We start from the raw sequence: 22660 nt of genomic DNA on the forward strand, positions 1-22660 counted from the left end.
TCTATGATTCTTTGAATTTTACATGTAGCATAACATCTACTATTTTCATGGTTATGTGGACTCCTCTTTTACCAAGCACTGTTTCCACAAACTCTTCTGCCTGGTAAGTTCCTACTTTGCTTTTGAAATGTCACTCTATTGTCACTTCCTCTGAACAGCCTTCAATGGTTCCCCAAAGTCAACTACTCCCTGCTCAGTGCTCCAACAACCCATTTTGCTTTTACATCTCTTATGGAACTCAACCTAATTATTATAATCTACAAGTACCTATTCTCCCCCCACTTCTAGAACTGAGCTGTTAGAGGCATACTGATATGATTGATTTTGTGACTTGAACATAATTTGGAGCTGATGTTTGGTCAACAAACACTGATGATTACACTGATACCTGGGTCCTACCTTTAGAGATTTAAATCTATTTGGTCAGGGTCCATCCTGGGCATCAGTGATTTAAAGTGAAGGCAAGGGTGAGAACCCCTATTTTCAGAGTAAGTTAACATATGTATATACACACACATGCTTGCACACACACATAGATATATATGCATGTACACATACCACTTGGCTCCAGATGTCTGTAGCCCCACTGAGTATAGAGATTATTTGTTACTCCAGAAGAGAGTTGAAGATTAGTTGCATCATGATTGGTATTAGTCTTATTCATCTCCTCTCAGACCTAACCTGTCATCCATGCCAGGGAAAATAGAGGTGCTGGAGCTCTATATGTGGAAAGCGTCCTGGAGTGAGACCCATTCCTCACCAGACTTGAGGGACCGCACATGATCCTGGTATTCTCCTACCCCACTGACTACTTCTGCTTATTCTCCTTCACACACCCCTCCTGAGCCATACACATTAGTTCTCCAGAGGCCCCATCTAGACTTCTTCCATCCTGTATTTACATTCCCTTCTGTGGCCATCTCCTCCAGCCCTCTTCCACCTACTCCTCATTGACATCTAAACAGACAATGATACTCAGACCAGAATAGAGGCTGAGTCCAAAGGAGAGAATAAACTATAAAATGATATTATTAGAAAGTCATAATATATCTGATGTATTTTCTTGGTTTATATATTTCTTTCTTTATACCCCCATTTTCTCTTTCAAAGTATAATATCCTGGTTTCAGTTTCTCTAGGTCTCCTTTGCTGCCGTCCCCGATCCTTGCCTCCCCCCCGCCCCCCACACACACACCTAAATCAGTCTTTATTTCAACCACACTCATATATCCTAAGAAAGCACTTTTGAGTTACTTTTTCTTGCATGCGTCTCAATGTCATTTTATAACTTGTCAAATCAAGTCCGAACTCCGAATCAAAGCTTTTTTCCAAATTATGGTAAAATTTATTATATGGGAAAATATAACACAATTTGTTATCTTAAACCATTTCTAAGTGTATAGTTCAATAGTGTTAAACACACTCACATTTTGTTGTTCAGCCCATCTTTAGAACTCTTTTCACCTTGCAAAACTGAAATTCTGTACCCATTAAACAATAACTACCATTCTCCCTACCCTCAACCTCTAAAACCATCATTCAACTTTCCATCTCTATGAATTTTATTATTCTTGTACCATACAGGGCTTTTAAGCTATTTTTTTTGTTTCCCTTCTTCCTGTGCCTAGGTCATCTAAACTAACTACTGGTTTTAGGTCTACCCAAATACATTGCTGCCTGCTCACCTTACCCTCTGGACCAGGGGTCGTCAAACTTTTTAAAGTGGGGGCCAGATCACGGTCCCTCAGAGAGCTGGAGGGCCGGACTATATGAACTACTAATTCCTACTGTAACACCTCGGCTGCGCTCACTGCCCAAAAAACCTGGCGAGCCGGATCAGACTCCTCTGCGGGCCGCATGTGGCCCGAGGGCAGTAGTTTGAAGACCCCTGCTCTGGACCTTTGCACATGAGTTTCCCATCGCTGAAACTTCTCTTTGCCTATATAAACCCTCCCATCCTTACAAATGTCCATTTCCCCCTTAATATGTCATCCCCCTACTCTAGTCCATCTAAACTCTCTTTTCTTGGAACTCATATTCCATTCATTGAAAATACCATGCATTTTGAATATTCTAATTCTCTAGCTGTTCTGTGTAATATACCATTGCCTCCTCTAAACTCTCAGTACAGTAAGGACCATGTATTCTATGTCCCTGTACCTTACACTTACAAAAGGTTGTAGGTACAAGGTAGATATTCAACAAATATTGAGATATATAATAGGTAACTTATACTTTCATAAAATTTAAAACAATTTGAATCCTTCTACAGCATCAATGGCCAACTCTCTTGAATTCTTTTCAAGAAAATTAGTTATACCCAGCAACGTTGTCTAATTTTTTGTCTGGTTGCTTGAATAAAGGTCTATCCTAGCAAAGTTCCAGCAGAGTTAAATTTATAAGGAGGTACCTGTGAGATGAGCTGCTCTGACATCTCCCAAACTCTACAGAAACTGCTTAAATATAATACAAATTTAGAATCAAGTCTATTCTTCCCCATTCAATGCCTTTCACCCAGTCCAGTCTTCCCACACAAGCAGAAAGACCTAGTAAGTTTAGAATGATGAAAAAGTAGAGAGACTGGGAATTAGACCAAAGGAGAACCAGGTGCCAGTACACTTTGGAATCATTTTCTCACTCACCTGTGTAAATGAACCTCCCTGGAGCTCCTTTGCAGAACTGCTTGGATTTATAAGACAGAGTCACTTCCACCACTCCAGGGATGTGCCGAGGAGGAGTCTGCACTCTGATGGCATGAGGAGTGATGAGCTGAGGAATGAACAGGCATGGAAATGAAACACCTATTATAGAAGTTATCACCAACAATACTGAGAACCTGAGAATCTCTCATGACTACTCCCACCAGGGCAAACTGGCATAGTCACAGCATCCCTAACACTCTGAATACCCTGTTCCTGTCTCTCACGTTTCTCTCTTACCCTGGAATTTCCCTCAACCTAACCTGTCTAGGTCCTTTCCTTCCTACTAGCCCAGCTCAAGTCCCTCCCACCTCTTGTGCCCACCCCACCCCCATCCCTGTAATTCCTACACTGCTATGACCTCACATATTGATTTGGAAACTTCCACATCCAACTTAACACCAGTAGTTATCTTCCTGTAACGTGTCTTGTTGGTTTTCTCATTGTGAAAGTAGAACATATCCCCTTTAGGAAATTTAGAAATTACAGAAAAAATGTAAGGAAAAATATTAACATTGCATAACCTGAGACAACTGTTATTAATCTTCAGTGTGTTTCCAGCACTTTTCTACGAATGTATGTTATGTAATTAGACTTTACATCCTCAGACACTGTTATCCTGATTTTTTATTCCACTTAGCATTACACCATAAACATGCACTCTTCTCCTGGTCATTACAATTTTTTCAAAACACAACTTTTAAAAAAATTTTTTTATTGATTTTGGAAAGAAAGAGAGAGAGAGAGAGAGAGAGAGAGAGAGAGAAAGAGAGAGAGAGAGAGAGGGGGAGAGAAAGAGAGAAATATCAATGATGATAGAGAATCATTGATTGGCTGCCTCTTGCATGCCTCCTACAGGGGATTGAGCCGGCAACCCAGGCATGTGCCCTTGACCAGAATCAAATCTAGGACCTTTCAGTCCATAGGCCAATTCTCTATCCACTGAGCCAAACTGGCTAGGGGAAAAAAAAAAACAAAAAAAACAAGAAAAAAAAACCCCACAATTTTTAATGGTGGAATGATATTCTATCATTTATTTACTCAATATCTAGGCCATTCTTATTTTTTCACAATTATAAATAATATTGCAATGAATGTTGGTGGTTTATGTGGCTAATCTTTGGTACTTAATAATGTGCATTTATGCTGCTGATACTACAGGAATTATTAGTTACAAACCCAGAGCAAAACAATCTTTGGGCCAAAGAAAATCAGGAGAGCAAGTTGCCCCTGCCTACCTCGCTCCATACAAGCATGGTCCCAAACACCACTTGGAGGCCATCAAAGAAGTTGTCCCCAATGATGATGACCATGGCTCCTCCTGTGGTCCAGCCTTCACTTGGGCTAATGGCTTTGATGCAGGGGGTAGCTAAAAAGACAGAAAAGAAAAGTTAGGTCTGCCCTTTGGTGGTTGAAGTTTGGAGTTTGGGAACCTGACTGCTCTTAAAGGCTGTTGATCATTCCAAGAAGTTCAAGTTGAGCTTTGCTGACTTGCCATCATTCCTTAATTGGTTGTTGGTTTTCACCAGGTCATTAAAGCCTAATGAGTTGACCACTATGTATGAAAACATGGAACACTTAGCTAATTGTGCAAAGGGTGTTTTGAGAACTTGTTCTTTTCCCCCATATTTTTATAACTTGACCACACTGGAAATGTGTAAATCCCTTTTCTCTCTCCACCTCCTGTGCACTAAGATGTTAAGATTTACAGGGCCTGCTAATGTGCCAGAGAAAGAGAAAGCAAAATCTGTCAGAGGTGCAGGCTTATTCTGCTCTATCAAGAGACAATTTCTAATCACTTTCCTAACTTTGTAGGAAGGATTTCCCCCCTTCGTCCATATGTTTGAGGCCTCTGGACCTTAGATCCCAACAGGAACCCAATATGGTTTTCAGGCCATAACTAAAGTCAATCCATCACTCCATTTCCAAAGCTGACAGGGTCAAAGGTGGGAGAGAACTTTGGCAGGATTCCAAAAACATGAGCCCCCTTTGAACAGCCAGTCAATCACATCCAATCAGTCAAAAGAAACTGGATGGGTTCCTAGTTCTGAACCCTGGGGTTTTCTTCTCCCCTTCAGTGCCCACTGTGGGAGAATTAACACCACTCCAAATTCTTTACTGATTCAATCATTTTCTTTCAGTTCATTAATTCCTATTTTAAATGATACAAGACACATTTTTAAAGGCCGAGTTGGGGTGGGGGGCTGGTGGGCAGCATACAGCCAAGCATCACACTAAAATAGCCCCTAATTTCACTATTCATGTAGTCCATGACCTCCTACTCCAGGGAGTGGGGAGTGGGGAAGGAAAGAGAAGAACTCAGATGGCCTTTACTTAGGTTTGTCAGTTATCTTCCTCCATGTGCTTTAATTTTTCAGACAAGTTGAAGTTTAACAGTTACCTGTATTTCTAATTACTTTAATGCACTTGGAAAACTACCCAGAGCAGACCATGATTTCTTCTAGTCCAAGCAAACAAAAATCAATTAGTGTCAGTTTCATTCTGCACATTGTTTTGTTTTGCCCACAATCTGTTTAAGGGCACATCTGACACTTATTCATACATGTCTGGCACTCTAATGTTCCTGTTTAACTAAGATGTCATAGGCCTACATTTGCCCGAAATACCTACCTAGCAAAAAGAAAAACATAGGACTGAATGGAACAGACTGAGGCATGGGGGCTTAAACATCACGGGGAGATGATGTGGGGCTACAACAGAGTGGGCGGGAGTCAGTGTTTACAACTTCACTTTAAAACCCACATGGTTGTGTGTACTTTCTCAAATCCTAACTCAGAAGCATACATTTCAAATTCAAGCAAGGAAATTGTGGAGAACTTCATTTGTCTGCCATTCTTGCCCTGCCCGCAGACAACCCTACCTTCCGAAGGGTCCAGTCTTCTCGCTCTCCGCCCATGCTTAGAGTTGTTATGAACAAACATGTTGTCGGAAACAGCCAACACATGTCCATCTACATTCACTGTTGTTGATAACACAACCTGCATATTTAAAGTAAAAAGAGAAGAAGAAAAAAGAGAGGGTGGACTTAGTTTCTTATAAAGTAGTAAATGTACCAGAATTCTGTTTGCCAGATTTCCATATAGCTGACAAGGAATGGAACAGAATTTGGGGACAGGGCCATGCTCTTGACATTTCACCTCCTCTTATAATTTTGGGAACAGCTTCATGGAAAAAAAGACTGCCCTTCGTTCATGTGCTATCACATATTTGTGTTCAGACTATGCCCAGATGATGAAATGGGGGAAATTGGACATATGCCTGCTGCTTCTAGAAATGTAGTTCTCTATCAAAGGACCTGGACACTCATTCCCAGCTGACCATCGCAACAAGGGGTGGACTGTGTGTGATCAGGAGGCTAAGATCTGAGCATCAGCTGGGAGGTCGTTTCTCCCAGCTCAGGAATGGGTCCTTGCACCTCTGACAGGTGCTAGCGTAAGGCTGGCATGGAGATGCTGATGATGACTTGTTTGTGGTGTCCCTGCCCACTAGAGAGCAGTGGCAGAGATGCTCAGGCTTTAGGAGAGAAGATCAGATTGCTGGAATTCAGTGTTGAGAACACAGGACATTCAATATCTAACCAGAAGAAAGGGAAGAGTTGGGCATGGAAGAATGAAAGAGCATGGATATGCCATCAGATGAAATGAACTCAAATCTCATGCCTGCCGCTTCCTAACTTGTAACCTTGGTGGACAAATCACCAGCCTTTACGAATGTCCATTTTTCTTATCTGTAAAACATAAACAATGCCTATCTCTCAAGGGCTGAATGAGACAAAATAAGGATAAATACATGTAAAGCTTTTAGTGTGGGGCCTCGATGAGTTCCCCTCCTAATTGCCTCACCTCTGCCTTGTTTGATTAGTTAAGAGGACAGACAACATTACTCACTGAGCCTCGCTCACCCATGGTCTACGCTCAGGGGGAGACTCTAGAAAGAGGAACACAGGGGCGAGAGACCAAAAGTTACCAGGCTTGACTCCTGCCCTCAATGACCTTATGTTCAAGATGGAGATAACACGGCTAACATAAAGCAAGTAGCACAAGGGATGAGATTCCATTAAATTCTATGTGTGAGCTGCAGATGAGGAGTGTGCAAAGAAGTTCAAAGAGGCAGAGATCGGCCAAGGCCAGAGTAGCAGGGAAAGTGTAGAGATTAGAGTGGACTCGAATGTACCCACCACCAACGTACTTGATCCAGAAAGATGAACTATCCTAGATAGGAGTCTACTTGTCAGATATGCATGGAAATTTTTTTTAGAAAAGAACTTGCGACATATGTATTCATGCATATGTATACACTTTTTAAATCTTCACCCAAGGATACATTTTTATTGCTTTTTAGAGAGAGAGAAAGAGGGAGAAAGAGTGAGATGAGAATAACACTGATTAGTTGTCTCCCATACCCACCCCAACCAGGGATCAAACCTCAACGCAGGTAAGTGCTCTGAGTGGGAATTGAACCTGCAACCCTTTTGGTATACAGGACAATGCTGCCAACTGAGCCACATGGCTAGGGCATACATGTATACGTATAGACTTTTCAAGGGAAGGCAATGAATAGTACATAATGAGGAGCTGTACTTGAAAATGACTCTTCCTGTCTACTCCCAACTTAAAGTTTTTGATATTCTTCTTTAATTTTTTCTGCCACCCCTTCCTTACTTATTAGGTGAAGGGGAGATAAACCTTGATCCTGCTTTAGCTCCTCATATAAAATAAGATTCATTAAATGTCATTTAAAAATTTTTACTATGAATAATTTCAAGTAAACAAAATAAACAGAATAATATAATGAATTTACATTTATAGGTGAAATTTACATGCATTGAAATGCACAAATCTTAGCTGCATGATTTTGACAAATGGATACATGCAGGTAAGCCTTACTATATCACGATTTTCAATATTTTCATTACACTAAGTTATCTTAGTCAATCCTACTTCCTGAGGCAACACTCTTCTGATTTTTTTTTTTACCTTGCAGAGTTATAGATGGTACACTTAGATCTTTGAATGCATACTTTAATAAAATGGAGGCTTGGGAAAACCCCTAAAACCATGAGTCCATGGAATATGTCACATAGCCTGGTGCCATAGGTATAACTGTATCACAAGGAAATCATACTTGGATGTGAGTAAGCTTTAATCATCCAACCCAAAGGTATTCATTGAACTCCTGCTACATCTACGGTATTGTCATGCCAGAGTCTAGGATTATAACCAATGATCTGACTAGTACAAAACACAGCATAATATTTCTCCAGTTGCCATTCAGAAAATTATTATCAATGTAATTGCTCACAATTGAGGGATACAGTCTGTCTAGGTCTGGGTCTGTTTTCAATTGTGTTCATGTTAACATGTTAAAAGTCTGGAGAAAGTCCTTCCAGAAAGTTCCTATCATGTAGTGCCACCATAAGAGGGAGACATCCATCACTCTGGGTAAGTGATTGTCAGGGCCATCTCAGAAAAGCATCTCAGATGGCATCCTAGTCAAAGGAAGAGAGAGGCTGTCTCCTGGCCATGGGCTTAAGAGGAACTTGAAGTTGAAAGCATTTACCTCTGTATATGCTTACCCCCTGAAAATAATAGAAGAAAGTGGAGAAAAAAGAGGAATCAGACCACTTTGGTAAACTGTGTGTGTGAATGAATTTTCAAAGACATAGCTGTCATCTCTTGGAGGGGCGGGGGGGGGGGGGTGAGAATGAGAGGGTGCTTCAGGCTTTAATTGCCAATGAGCTGTACTCAGCACAGTGAGGGGAACCCGCCTGCCTGGGGCCTACGTGGATGTAAAGATCATTCTCTTTGAGACCACTTTAATTCATTCCACAAGCTTCTTGTCATACTGTGCTTTAGCGCTCCTCATGCACTCCTGCTGCAAAATATGGGGTTTTCTCCAGCCAGCTGATTTCATCATTGTCCATTTGGGTGGAGTGAGAGTCCGTTCCAAAGTGAACATTTCCCAAATGACATACCCTGATGGTTCAGATGCACTTCATTATTTTCTATTAACAATGGAAATAAATTTTAATCTCTTGCTGGCTAGCGCTGGCCTCTCATGACAGCAAGGGAATTAACCTGAATTATTTCAGTGTCTGCAAAATTTATTACAAGATTTTAAATTATGTCCAAATGTATGTGTGCATATATATATATATATATATATATATATATATATATGCACACACATATATATATGACAAGTTCCCTTTTTTTTAATATTCCAAATATTTTAGATTCTCAAGTATCTAGATGAGCTTGCCAATTACCAAATTTTCAAAGTGGAAAGGATTTAATTCACAAAATCCACTACATGAAACCAGGCAAGTTTGGTTGTTGTTCTTGTACATGGAGCTACACACAAACATGGACTTTTACATTCATGCACTCCACTTCTGGAAGAATGAAGGACATTATGGAGGTGAAGATACATTTGGTACATTCAAAGCTCCAAATTTAACTTCCTTCACTGTTTTCTGATGAATGATGACAACACTGATATTATTCTCTTTGGAGAAGTTAAAGTTTCTGAATGTTTGAAGACTAAAGGAAGTGGAAAGTGCATTCCAGCCTCGGCTCACTCCCAGGCCTTCCCCTTCCACAAGCCAACTTCTTTCCCTAGTGAGTATTTCCTGGGTCACGAAGGCTGACCTTTTCCATCTGGAATCAATCAGTCAACCCCTGACAACTTCCTGAAACACCTCACTCCATTTCCTGTTCTCTCCCCCTTCTCTCTTTTCCCCTGGTTTGCTTCACTCTTGAAAACTGCAGGCCACAGCAGCTTAATGTTAGAGGGTCAGACACAGTTAGACTCCAAAACACTACACAAGGACACCTTTGACCTTCAAAAATCTTTACATCTTAGCTAAACAAATCAAGGTCAACATTTCTTACCATTACCTTGTTAACTATTTGTAGGCATCTTTGCCAACCATCCCCTGATCATATAACCATCAATACCACTTGTTCTCCTAGGATCATAAGCTGATCTGTTTTAAGAAGTAGCTAGCAAATTTAGTATTGACAAGGGGTGCCATTTGGAGGTACCTGAAACTAATAATCACCAGTATTATAACAACCATATGGAGAGTATTCCAAACAAAGGAACTTCTATGCCTCATCAGTGTCTCCTATCACCTAAACCTGATACCTAGTATTTTCTGAAGCTGTCAGACTCTCTTGGCACCACCATTCTGCTGGCACAGCCTGAAATGATGCCAATTAGGAATACAGATGTCCATAATTTGTGTGGATGGACCCCCGGTTTTTGCTACTGACACTGGTGACAGCTTTCATTTGTTTCTCATATTTGGTGTGTCTGTATTTCAGCTCAAAGCTCCTATAGGGAGACCTGCGGAGCCGAAAACGATGCCACTGTATTTTATAGCTCTCTTCAACCGATGCGTTGCAATCCAACACAAAAGTAACAACCAATTATATTCATGCAAATATTATTTCTGATGTGGTAACTAGCTCTAAGCCAAGGCTCCAAGAAAGAGATATAGGGATCAATTGGAATTGCTTGCCCTTTTTTTTTTTTTTTTTTTTTTAAGTGAAAGCAGTTTTTCACTTTTTGCCATTTCTTATTTTGCTTAATGAGTTCTCTAATTTTTGGTGAGGCCAGTGCAATACACAGACTCGCTTGAGAGTGACAGTGTAGGTTCTGTTTGGAATCATGAAATTAAATGGCAGTTTTAGCTGATTATACAGAAATAGGAACATAAAAAGTTTGTATCTCCCTTTGAAAAACAGCAGGAAGTCTTAAGAACAAAATCTACGATTGATTGTGTGAGCAATTGGCTGCAGGTACTCAAGACAACTGATTGGCTTTCTTAAATTGCATTTTTTCTTCTCATTGCCCCAAAGCACCCCCATATCCCTCCCTCTAATAATTTATACAAGGCGGAAGCTGAGTTGTAAGGAGCTCTTTCTTGCCTGTAAAAGGCCTCAGTGGGAGTTGTCCTTTAGGTGGGCACATCGGCTAATCTCCCCGTACAACTAATTTTCCAATAGAGGAACTGTTTCTTAATATCAGCATGTGGCAGGGTACTTTTACCAAAATGACTTTGGGTTAATTTTTATATAAAATTAATCCAAAGTGTGATCTTTGGCTTTTTTGGGACATCACACTTTTGGTTTTTTTTTAATTTCGATCTTTCTCAAAGCTCTCTAATTCAGTTAAAGGACATAAGTCAGAGGAATGACCAGCTTGGATCCTCCTCCCAGCCAGCTTTTCTCAGCTCATACCCAATTGTTCCTACCAAGAGCCTAAGTCTCACACAGGAGGGTAACAGAAAAAGATAAATCAAAATGAAGGTGGTGTGGAATGACTAAATTGGCTGCTTTTTTTTAAACAGATGAGAATCCCAGAGTCTATCATTGCTGGAGAATAATTACCTTGGTTAGAAACCTCCCCGTGTGGACCAGAGTGCTTGCTTTGAAAAATCACACCAAATTCTACAATTAGACACATTTCCCCTCCATTTCAACGAGGGTCATGCACCTCCTAGCGGAATGTGGCCTTTGGTCGTTTAATCTTGGTACAGCTACAATGCATAGCATTTATAACACACTCACCGTGGAGTACTGATACCTACTTACAAACACATGTTCACCGAGCTAAAGAAAATGGTCTTGAAAATTCCTGTTACTTAGCCAAGTATGGAAAAAAATTCTTTATGACATTTTACATCTGGAAATGGAATTAAATTCATGATGTGCATTTCCCTTATAACTGTTCAGTTGCCATATATGTTATTTCAGCTTTCCCAAAGCATAACTAGTATGTGGGATTTTATTTTCCACCTGTGGAAGGAGGAAAGAGACATAGAGACCATTAAAAGGACAGAGAAAATCAAGGCAGACTTCTGGTTGTAGGGGGGCAACCATGATTGGAGTCCGTATCGTGAGAAGAAATACGCCGTTGGTGTTTTTATACACTGGCTAATTCTCACATCGACACGGGGGAATCTGATGAAGCAATCTGCCTAAGCCTACACTAATTCAGTCCAGGCTAACAACAAACAACTTGGCTACTGCAAATTGTGTTTCTCCTTACCACCTTATTCTTGGCACACATTATAGTTTCAAACCAGATTTACAGCCCAGATTCTCCTTTGTTACTGGACGCCAGAGTCTCCAGAATTACCTCTAAACTCCAACACCACAAGTGGGGATTTTGTCATCTTTTGTTACAGGAATTCCCAGAATTCTTAGCACATCGCTGTTGTTTCATAACCCCTAAGGCTGAATTTTCTATTCAGTTAAGTATCAAGTACCAAGTGAGAGAACACAAGGTTGATTGCTGCGGAGACAGATGCAGGGCATTCTGGGGTTGCTCACACCGAGGGAGGGGGACTGTGGCATGAATGACATAACTCCTGAGAAGATCCTCCCTCAAGTTACCAGGCAGTGCTGTATTTTAATCAGTCAAAGGTTTTGTTTAACACTCCCAGGCCCTGTGCTACATGCCAGGGAGGCTTCCAGAAAACACTGTCATGACCTTAAGGAGCTGCCATGTAGTTGATGAAGCATAACAAACACTACACTTAATCAGAAAATATTACTCTACAGTAATACATAATTGAGGACTCAATTGTGTGGCCAATTGTATGCTCTAGGAGTCCTAAGGTGAAAAAAATGAATCTGAGCTGAAGGCACTAACAAACATTTCCAGCAAGGAAATGAGATTTGAGATAGGCCTTGAAGAGTTGAGAAACTTTTGCTATACAACTTGAGGTTACTGAAATGGTTATTTGGGAACTTAAAATGAATTCTAAGTAGCATAAATAGAGTCGTATGCCAACAGCATTTTCCATTGGCATATTTTTGGCAAACTTGGCTTAGGAATGGGATATCTTTTAGAACTTGTCTTTTAAAAAATTAGTTGAATATGTATAGAAATCAAATGGCAATTTAAACACACACACACACACACACACACACACACACAAACAGACTTTCCTGTCATCGGGGAGCTCAAAGATCATTAGCCTGTTTACAACTAAATTTCCTGTCATCTCAAAGGTCATGGACACTTGTTACTTCCAGCTGGCCTCATGCTGCTTCCTTGACCTCATTGTTTTTCCCATCTAAAATGGATGCCAAGTAGGAGAGCTATGGTCAAGGGCAGTATTTTATTAGCAAACCTTTTGAGAGCCCCAGGGGAGTCTTAACATACTTGATGCCATCTTGATTTGGATGGACCTTTCTCTTCCACCAAACTCTGCTCCCAGGGATCCCATGAATCACCTGTCACCCGTCAGAAATCAGGACCATGTACTAGTCTGCCCCAAAAGCTGCTTAAAAATCTATGCCTCTTGTGAAACTAAAATGCAGAACTTGCTTTCCAGGAAGTTCTGCATTCGATTGTTCCTTTCTGTGCCTGTGTTAATCCTCACCTAAGGTCATTCTTCCATTGATTTTTTTTTTTTAAGAGAATGGAAGGGAGAGGGAGAGACAGAGAGAAAAACATCAATGTGAGAGAAACATATCGATTGATTGCCTCCTGCATGCACTCAGACCAGGACCAGGTTCGAGCCTGCAACCAAGGTACATGCTCTTGACTGGAATGGAACCTGAGACCCTTTAGTATGCTGGCTGATGCTCTATCTGCTGAGCCAACCAGCCAGGACTGCACCTGATTGTTCTTGGATGTGTCAGCTTTTAGTGTCTCAATTGGAGTTTCCTGACCTCATTGAACTCTCACATATCCACTCCCCAAAATTACACAGGCAACTACCTGCATCCACTTGTTTTCCTTTTCTCCCACAAATAATTATAAAGATATTTCCTAAGTGAATTGGTCAAAATTCTTATCACCCTGACCCTTGTCCCTATTTGAGAGACCAAAAGCCAGAGGGAGGGTGGCAGACGGTGATATCATCAGATAGAAAAGCTCGAAACAATCTACAGAGAGCCTTCCCCAAGCTTAAAGCCTTAGACTACATAAAACCTCTCAGACCCTCAGAGGTTTTTTTTTTTTTTCTTCCTGACTCAAAATAGATAATTATGTCTTAAATGGGACTATCTGGTTTGTTTTACCATCAGATAATGGATTCACCTGTTGATCGGAGAGGCCACGGACAAGTGCTTTTCATTATGTGCTTTGAACCGCTGCTCAGTAGCACAGCAGCCTTCAAATGGGGGATGAGATCACAGAGCAGCTGGGGTAGCTCTTGAACTGCGAGATCTGAACTGAAGAAACCTGCAGGCAGCTGGCGCTATATTAAATTTTTACCATTTGGACTTAATTTAAACTCTTGTTTCCCTCTTCGACGAGTGTGAGAGAAATATTCAACGTTTTTTATTTAAGGAAAATAGATGGTGGTGCCATTAAAAAGTTTTATATAAGAGCTGGGGGTTTCAAAAAAAATCGTAAGGGTTTGCTGGATGGATCTTGGCCCTGTTCCAAGACATGAGTAGCCCTGCCCTTTGCTCTTGCTTCGTTTAGTCAAACAGACTAATGGCCAGCGGCTGGCTGTGCATAGGAGGTGTCTTTGTCATCTAATTCATTTCCCCGTTGTTCTGTGTAGTTGTTGCATCTAGCAGATTGCACTAACAGGCTCGAGGCCTCTCACACTATCTGTCTGCCCCAAGGATGTCAGTCTTTTATGAAGGAGATCTTCATGTCTTCCCCTCCCTTCTCCCCACCACTGTGCGTTTCTTCTCTCTTCCTCAGAGTTCTGACAAACCTGCTGGGTGTAACGAAGCACCAATCCTTTTCCTCACACCTTTCCAGTCCCCCTCAAGATGCCCCGCAAGGAGGCCCATCATGGCGTTGTGTGCAAACCCATACGAACAAACAGGAATCCACTCAGCACCGATGTCGCTCCAGATCTGGCCCCTGAAATGACTTTGCTCTCACTAGGAATGCATTATCCCTTCATACCTCTTGAGGAAAAGGATGCGAAGACCCTAGTTTAACTGCATTAAATATGATTATTTTGGTGGGCCCAATGTAAAAAGGGAGCAATTTAGGAGGGAAACTTGAGATACCCAATAGTCACTCAGCAAAGTTCAGCAAATGGCTGTAAAAACCCTATCCGAATTATAAGAAAGCTGTAAGTTTGAGTAAAGGAGTTCCTTTCCAATGATTCCAGGGTGCCAGGCCTGTGTTTCTCAGTGGTTAGGCATTGACCCATGAACCAAGAGGACCCTGGGTCAATTCTTGGTCAGGGCACATGCCTGGTTGCGGGCTCAATTCCCAGTATAGGGCGTGCAGGAGGTGGCTGATCAATGATATTTCTCTTTCATCAATGTTTCTATCACTCTATGCCTCTCCCTTTCTTTCTCTCTAAAACTGAATAAAAACATATATTTTTAAATGATTCTAGGGTTGGCATCTGCTACCAACTCCAGAACAACTAATGTACAAGTTGATGCTGCCCATATGATGGAAACACTCCAGCCCTGGACAGTGGTCATGTCTGTTTAAAATAGAATCCTTTTTGCTCTCACCAGTTTGGCTCAGTGGATAGAGCAGCAGCCTGCAGACTCAAGGGTCCCAGGTTCAATTCCAGTCAAGGGCATGTACCTTGGTTTCGGGCACATTCCCAGTAGGGAGTGTCCAGGAGACAGCTGATCGATGTTTCTCTCTCATCGATGTTTCTAACTCTCTATCCCTCTCCCTTCCTCTCTGTAAAAAATCAATACAATATATTAATAAATAAATAAATAAATAAATAAATAAATAAATAAATAAATAAATAAAATAGAATCCTTCTGAGGCAGGAGGGGAAAAATTTGCACCCTGGCCCTAAGCGTCCCAATCTCAAGGAAATGATCTGCTGACATGGGTGTCCTGTGACAGTCAGTGCTGTGGAAAATCTTGAAAACTACCAGAAAGAACATCCAATGCGGGCTATTATTATAGTGGCGGCGGTTATTTAGCTCCCACCTCACCCTTACATGGCCACACTACTGAGTTCCAAAAGGCAACTCAAGATACCGTGATAGGCCCCTGTGCTTCCAGGCTGGTCACTTGAAGACCCCAGAGCAGCACAGCTAATCTATGTACATCGCTTATCTTATTTTCCTTATCTGCCCACGAGCTGTAAGTCTCTCCAGGGAGAAGAATGTTATCTGTCTTGCTAGCCAGCACCTAGGATAGTGCCTGGCACACAGAATTTCCTCAGGAATAGCCGTTGGGTGGATGAATACATGAGTAAGTGCATCTATGTTTTCACTGGGACTTGGAGCCGGCCCAGGCAGCCTATCTGTGAGAGTGACTTGGCAACAATAGCCCTGATTGTTGTCAACTTCTACCGTGTCTTCGAATGTGAATGTGGAAAATGACAACATGCCTGATTCCCCCTATTCTTGGCTTGATTTTCTTCTGGATTTTCCAACTGCCTGCTCTCCACCCACGATGCAGAGGAATAAAGACTGGGGTTCATTATGTCTTCACAGGCCTGTCAGCTTAAACTAGACGTGCATTTCTTGTCCTTTCCTTCACTGAGCTGTTAATCTGGGCGCTTCACGGAATTGTTCCATTCCAGGGAGGGCAGAGGTGATTTTCTGCGTGCGTGGCCCATGGATTAAGGTTCTTTGGGGGCCCTGGAAACCTTTTCTTTTTTCCCCTTCCTTCCATTTTAAAAAATTTCTCTCTTAAAAATTCATTCAATAACAATTTATTGAGCCTTACAAAGTGGCTGGCACCATGCTAGGCAGTGGGGAGCAATACAAAAAATAAATAAAACGTACTAACTGCCCTCAAGCAGCACACAGTCTGTTAGGCAAACAGTGACTGCAAGGCAATGTAAGCAATTGTGTTGGAGGAGCTTGTGGAGAATAGTATGTTGGCCCAGGAGAAGGAATCAACATCACCTGACAGGAAGAGTCAGAAAAGGCCTCAAAAAGGTGGTGACAAAGGTGTAGTCTTGAGGCATGAGTAGAAATCGCAAACTGAAGAGGGGTGAAGGGTTCTCAGGCAGAGGGGAGAGCATGTGGAAAGGTTCCAAGCAATATCCCATGTAGTGGAAATCAATGAGGCATGCCTGTTGAGTAGTGGGCACATGGAAACATCAGGCAAGCTGCATGCCTGCTATAAAGATGCTTATTCGCCATGCCTTTGTAAATCTAAGCTTTTGTCTATGGACAGTAGGTATTCATAGCACACAGTGAGCAGAGTGACATGCTTGAAAAGACAATTTTAGCAGCTGTGTTGAAGGTGGTTTAGACAAGGAAGGAGTAGAGAGGCCTTTTGCAGCTTTTCGGGAGAGATGGGTTTAACAGATACTTAGGAGGAGGAAGTGACACTTTAACAAAAAAACGAGGAGGGCGTGGATCAGGGAGTAAGCTACGAACAGGTCCTCATCTGTCATCCAAGTGAAGATGCCCAGGAGGGAGGCAGAGCTGTGTATCTGCGGCTCCGGGAAAGGGTGACGTCTGAGGAATGGATCCAGGAGTCAACGGGGATCCAATGGCATTTAAAGCCAAGAGAGTGGGAAGATCATCAGGAAAGGCCTTCAGCGTCAGGCCCCATGGTAACGGTTACATTGCATGGAGGATGACCCCTGGGTGTTAGATGAGTTTCAACTCTTCAGGTCAGGGCTCTGTGGAACCCTGAGAGATGTTTCAAGAAGTCTGGGAACCCTTGGCATTTTAAGCAAAAATTTGTTAAAATGTAGCTTTTTGTGAGGATAGAAACTATAGCTTTTACCAATTTCTCTTAGGGGTCTGAGTCACTAAAGGGTTAAAGTCCACTGTGCTTCAATAAATATTTTATATGTGCCCATGATACTTAGGACTCGAACTGAATTAAAGAGAGATTTGGTTCAGGCTGGAAAATAAGTTCTGTTCTGTTCGGATCAAATTTCCATAAAAGTGTAGTTCACATTAAAAGTATGTTTGCTCCTATAACAAAAGTGGAGGATTGAACTAATTGTCTACATGGTTTAAAATTATTACCTTTTCTTTCTGAATGAGAATCTATTCCAGGAATTCTCAAATCACCCTCTCTTTAGATCATTCTATGCACCACCATGATTACATACTACCTCTGGTTTTGTTTCATATTTTGAACTTGGTCCAAATTTCTCACTTGACCATTACAGCACATAGTCAAGCCTGTCTCCTTAATAGCCTTCTTCACGTAAAAGAGCTTTCATTGAAGGTTATACGCTTAATAGAATCTGACTACAGCATAAAATTTGCCAATTCTTTTCTGCATGAAAGGACACTTTGCAGAAAGTGAAAAGACAATGATGGAATGAGAAAAAATATTTACAGATCATTCACTTATCCGATAAGGACCCAGTAACCCTAATGTATAAAAAACTCTAACAACTCAACAATAAAAAGATGAATAACCCAATTTAAAAATGGGCAAAGGATTTGAATGAACATTTCTCCAAAGAAGATTCATATATAATCAATAAGGACATGGAAAAAAATGGTCAAAATCATTAGTCATTAGAAAAAGAAGATCAAAATAACAACAAGATACCACTTCACACTCAGAGGGTGGCTAGAATTAAAAGCAAACAAACAGAAAATAACAAGTGTTGGTAAAGATATGGAGAAAATGGAACCTTCACACATTACTAATGGAGATATAAAATGGTGGTGCCATGTGGACACAGGTTTGGCAGTTGTTCAGAAAGTTAAAGACAGAGTCACCATATGACCCAGAAATTTTACACATGGATATTTACTCAAGAGAACTCAAAACTGGTTTCCAGTTTGCTCACAAAAGAAACTTGCACACACATATTTATAGTAGCGTTATTTATAAAAGCCAAAAAGTAGAAACAGCCCAAGTGCCCACCAACTGATGCAAAGTTAAACAAAATGTGGGTTATTCTTATAATAGAAATATTATTCCGCTATAAAAAAAAAAAAAAAAAGAATAAAGTGCTGAACAAGGATGAACCTTGAAAGAAACCAGACGTGGAAATCCGCATATTGCATGATTCCATTTATAAGAAAAGTGCACAACAGACTGACCCGGGGAGACAGAAAGTAGGTCAGAGGTTGCCAGTGGGTGGGGAGGAAGGGGAATCAGGAGGTATGAGGCTTCTTTTTGGAATGATGGGAATGGGCTCGAATAGATAGTGGTGGTGGTTGCACAACATTCAATGGATGTATAAAAAGCATCTTTAAAATAGTTAAAATGGTGATTGATACGTTATGTGAATTTTACCTCATTAAAAACTACAAAAAAAAAAAAAAACACCCACAAACCCACACCTGCCAATTGCCTTTAATTCTACCCCAGAAATAAGACAATCATAGAATCCGCAAACTTTTTATAACGATCACTTCCGTTGTCTTTGCAAAAGTCAAACATTTTCACATAAGACAAAATATTTCCTCATTTTGAGACCAGCAATACCTACTGTAACCCTGTTCAAAACTCAAGCACACTGAAAATCTCACTCAGTAAATGACTGAGGAAGTAGAGAAAGGAATCAGCATGCTCAGTGAGTACAATCCTGCAATTGGGGACAAATAAAATGACACGGCATCCTAGTAAGAGCTCTTTAACTTTTTACGGGTATAAGAATCCACAGTGTCAGCTACTGTCCCTGCCTCTGCGTCTTCCAGAAGTGAAAGCTGAGCTTTGGTCATCAAGGCACTTCAGAATCCTTTTGAATTTCACACATTATTTTGGACTGAAATGATATGTCTCCATTATAATACATCTCCATAACAGTGTGTACCACTGACTTCCCTATGCATGATGTTCCTACCTGATCCCTCAGACAGCTCGTTGTATTTCTATTTGTCTTCATAGCATACATGGAGGGAAGGGAGAGATTTAATTTAATTTAATTTTTGAGAGGCTGGTAATAGTGTTAAATAACTAACAAAAAATGTCCAGGTCCCAGTAAGAGTGTAACCATGATGTGGTGAGGGGGTGGGGGGAGATTTTTTTTTTTTTTCGAAGTAGTTCTCTCTGGCCTGTGTGTGCATCCCCCTCTCTTGCATTAACTCCTTCATGACTCGGTTCCTAAACCATAATCTGTGGGGTCTAGTGTGAAATACATATGTGCAGCCCCTTGTTCAGAAATCACTAAGAACTTCAGAAAAAGCATCTGCAAAGCCACACACTTGGGCGCTGTACACCTCAAAAAACCTAGGGGTTGGGGGTGGGGGGTAAAGGGGAGGGCTCCTGGCTCCACCACCTCCTTCCTGTGGTTAGTGGTGAGTTCCTTAAACTCCCAGAACCTCTTTTTCCTCACCTGAAACATGAGGCTTATCATCCCCATCTCTCTGGCCGCGGCCAGGATTATTTTTTAAAGTCTCCAGCTCGAACACTATCACTTAACACGTTTTTAATGTTCCTGTGGGGAAGGGAGCCCCGTGCGTTTGGACGGGGCATGAGTGGCAGGAAAGCCATTTGGTGGATTAAATAAGGGTCCTTCAAAGATTAGGGAAGGGGAGGGGGGCAGCGCGGGGCTGCTCTCCCTCTCATCTCCGGCCTGACACACTCTGCCTGGCGCTGTGTTTTTATTAGCTCGCAGCCCCGGTACATCAGTGGCGAGGGTGATGAAACCGGTGGCAGATTTCACTGCCAGGCAGCTGGGTCACCGTCCCGTGGGTCTTGTTGTCATGCTGCGATCTTAAAGTGACCATGGCTGTTCGGGCTGCCGCTCTCCAAAGGACCGGGGGAGAGACCACGGAATGGTTAACCGGCGGCACGGGGAAGAAAGAGGCTGTTGCTTTGCGGAGAGCACAGAGACGCTGCTGCTTTGAGAAATCCCAGGGTGGCTGAATATCAAGAACACGGCTCCTGCTGTGGGCAGCTGTGTGTGCGAAGGGCAGCCCCGGGGCTTAAAATCAAATCTCCAGCACGGGCTGGTGCCCGTCCCCCGGGGCTGGGGCACTGGCCACAGAAGGCCTGAGCCCTGTGAGAGGAAGAAGCCCCCCCTGCTATCTGTCCATGAGGGACACCACTCAGTGACCTTTTTCATTGGTAGCAACCTGTGAATCCTGTGTTCCAAAACATAACCATGATAAAATGAAAAAGAAAGGCAAGGGAAAGAAGACTCGGGAGAGAGAAAGCAGGATGACTTATTTCACAGGGAAAACAAAAAAATCTGCAGGCCCTTACCTGGAACCTCCTCATGTCCCTTGGGTTTCCTGCTGTTTTCAAACAATTCTGATTGCACTTGAGGAAAAATTTTAAAAAGAATCTGCGGAAAGAAAGCAATGTGTTACATTTTTTTTTTTTTAAGTAAACACGTTTGAAGAGAGAATAGCCATGCGTTCTATTAGATTTGATTTGAGGGCGATTGTATTTCAGGCCTGGGGAATTTCAGCGGCCCTGCCTGCGAAGGAACATTGCTGACCCTCTGCAATTTGCAAGTTTGGATGCTTTCCGTTGGCAAGTCAGCTCCAGCACGGTGGAGGATTGCAAAGTGGTTCCCAAGCGGGTCTCTGGCTTGTGCTCCCCCTCACCCCCCACCCCAAGTTATTAGGGGGCTCTCTCAAAAATAAAAAGGGGGGGGGTTACCCAAAGGGCAGTGACTCCTGCAGATAAGAAATGTCTCTCAGATCCCAGGTTGAAAATGGCATGGCTTAGCCCAGAGTTCTAGGGTTGCTCCCGTAGGTGGTGGCTTTCTGCTGGCCACACACACCTTCTTGCTCTATCCCCCCCCCCCCCACACACACACACACACACCCTCGCATACCCTCACACACAGAGGGGACCTGATCTCTCCAGCCAGTGTGTATACAAATCAGAAAATGTCATGGTACCACCCAAAGACAGAGTCAGTCTGTGCAGGGTACACGCTGGGGCGTTTATGATTAATAACAAGAGTGAATGTCCTTTTACTCCTTATAGATTATCCAGAAAACACAAAGGCACAGAATAATGGCCCGAGGTCATCGTTCGTCAGACGTATGTATTTTTTAAGCCAATAATCTCCTAAATGAACTACTCTGTGTAATTTTAAAATGGGGCATCTTTCATCAGAGAAGCACGGCCACCAAGAAAACATGGCAGAAGCGGCCTCTTCCGCGATTTACGTATTTAATGTTTGGAATTTTTGTTTCAAAACGCAATAAGTTTTTCATGTATTTTACTTGCAGAGTCTTTTTCCTTAAAAAAAGAAAAAAAAAAAATCCAGCTTTTGCAGTGCTCAAGTCCCAGGTGAGCGAGGCCCTATTTCCCTTCCTGTTACTATGACAACGAAATTTTACCGCAGTCCCAAAGTCCCTCCAGAACTCTCACATCCATGCCTTGAATTAGAACTTTAAAGGAAAAGATATACATTTCCCCCAGAATGTACCAGCACAAACACGGAGACATCAGCCAGCGCTCCCCAAAAATCCTATTTTTAAAGCAACGGTTTGGCCAGAGGCTCTCGCGCTGACCTCGTGTTTATTGTTAATTCTTTACAAATCACACAGAAGAACGAGAGAGCGCTCCAATGGGTGGTATTTCGCACTTTAAAAAAAAAAAAAGGGAAGAAAACCTGATGGAAAAATAAAGAGTAAATGATAAAGGAGGGCATTTGCACTTTTCCGAGCGTTTTGTTTTTTCCTGTGAATCTTTAATCTGGGCTTGCTAAACGTAATTGGTCAAGTGTTGCTGACCCCTCTCGAATGAATACGGTTGGGTGCGAATGTAGAAACAGCAGCTAAATAGTTTCCCATTATTTTATAACATCTGCTTTTCACGTCTCCCCTGTAATCCTCTCTGGGCGGGGGTGCCCACCCGGGGCCGATGGCCAGGCCGAGGGAAGGCTCCCCAAGCGAGCAACCTGCCTGCGCTCCCCCAGCGCGGCCACCCACCCGGCTGCCGCAGCCACCGAGCGCTTTGCAGCGGGAGCTGCTTTTATTTAAGAAAAGAGAGATTCGGAGTCACACACACACTCTGTGTCGGACCGGGAAACAGTCTTCCATGTGTGCTTGTGCGTCCTCCGCAGCCCTCTGCGGGCACCGAGGCGCTGAGCCGCTCTGCGCACACCCAGGACTTGCCTTTTCCCTG

The 22660-nt window shown here is 42.2% G+C and overlaps 1 protein-coding gene across 2 annotated transcripts in view; it reads right to left on the minus strand.

Annotated features, from left to right (window-relative positions):
- Positions 1 to 22660, minus strand: part of EBF2 (EBF transcription factor 2) — a 205178-nt gene that overhangs the window by 42635 nt on the left and 139883 nt on the right. For both annotated transcript variants that reach the window (XM_084884829.1, XM_084884828.1), the window contains exons 8-11: positions 20777 to 20858; positions 5580 to 5697; positions 3937 to 4067; positions 2642 to 2768 (exon numbers count right to left, since the gene is read on the minus strand). In XM_084884829.1, coding sequence (XP_084740955.1) covers positions 2642 to 2768; positions 3937 to 4067; positions 5580 to 5697; positions 20777 to 20858 — 458 coding nt within the window. The remainder of the gene's footprint in view (positions 1 to 2641; positions 2769 to 3936; positions 4068 to 5579; positions 5698 to 20776; positions 20859 to 22660) is intronic.

Source organism: Pipistrellus hanaki (genome assembly GCF_964339955.1).
Source record: "Pipistrellus hanaki genome assembly, chromosome: 5".
Classification (NCBI taxonomy): Eukaryota; Metazoa; Chordata; class Mammalia; order Chiroptera; family Vespertilionidae; genus Pipistrellus; species Pipistrellus hanaki.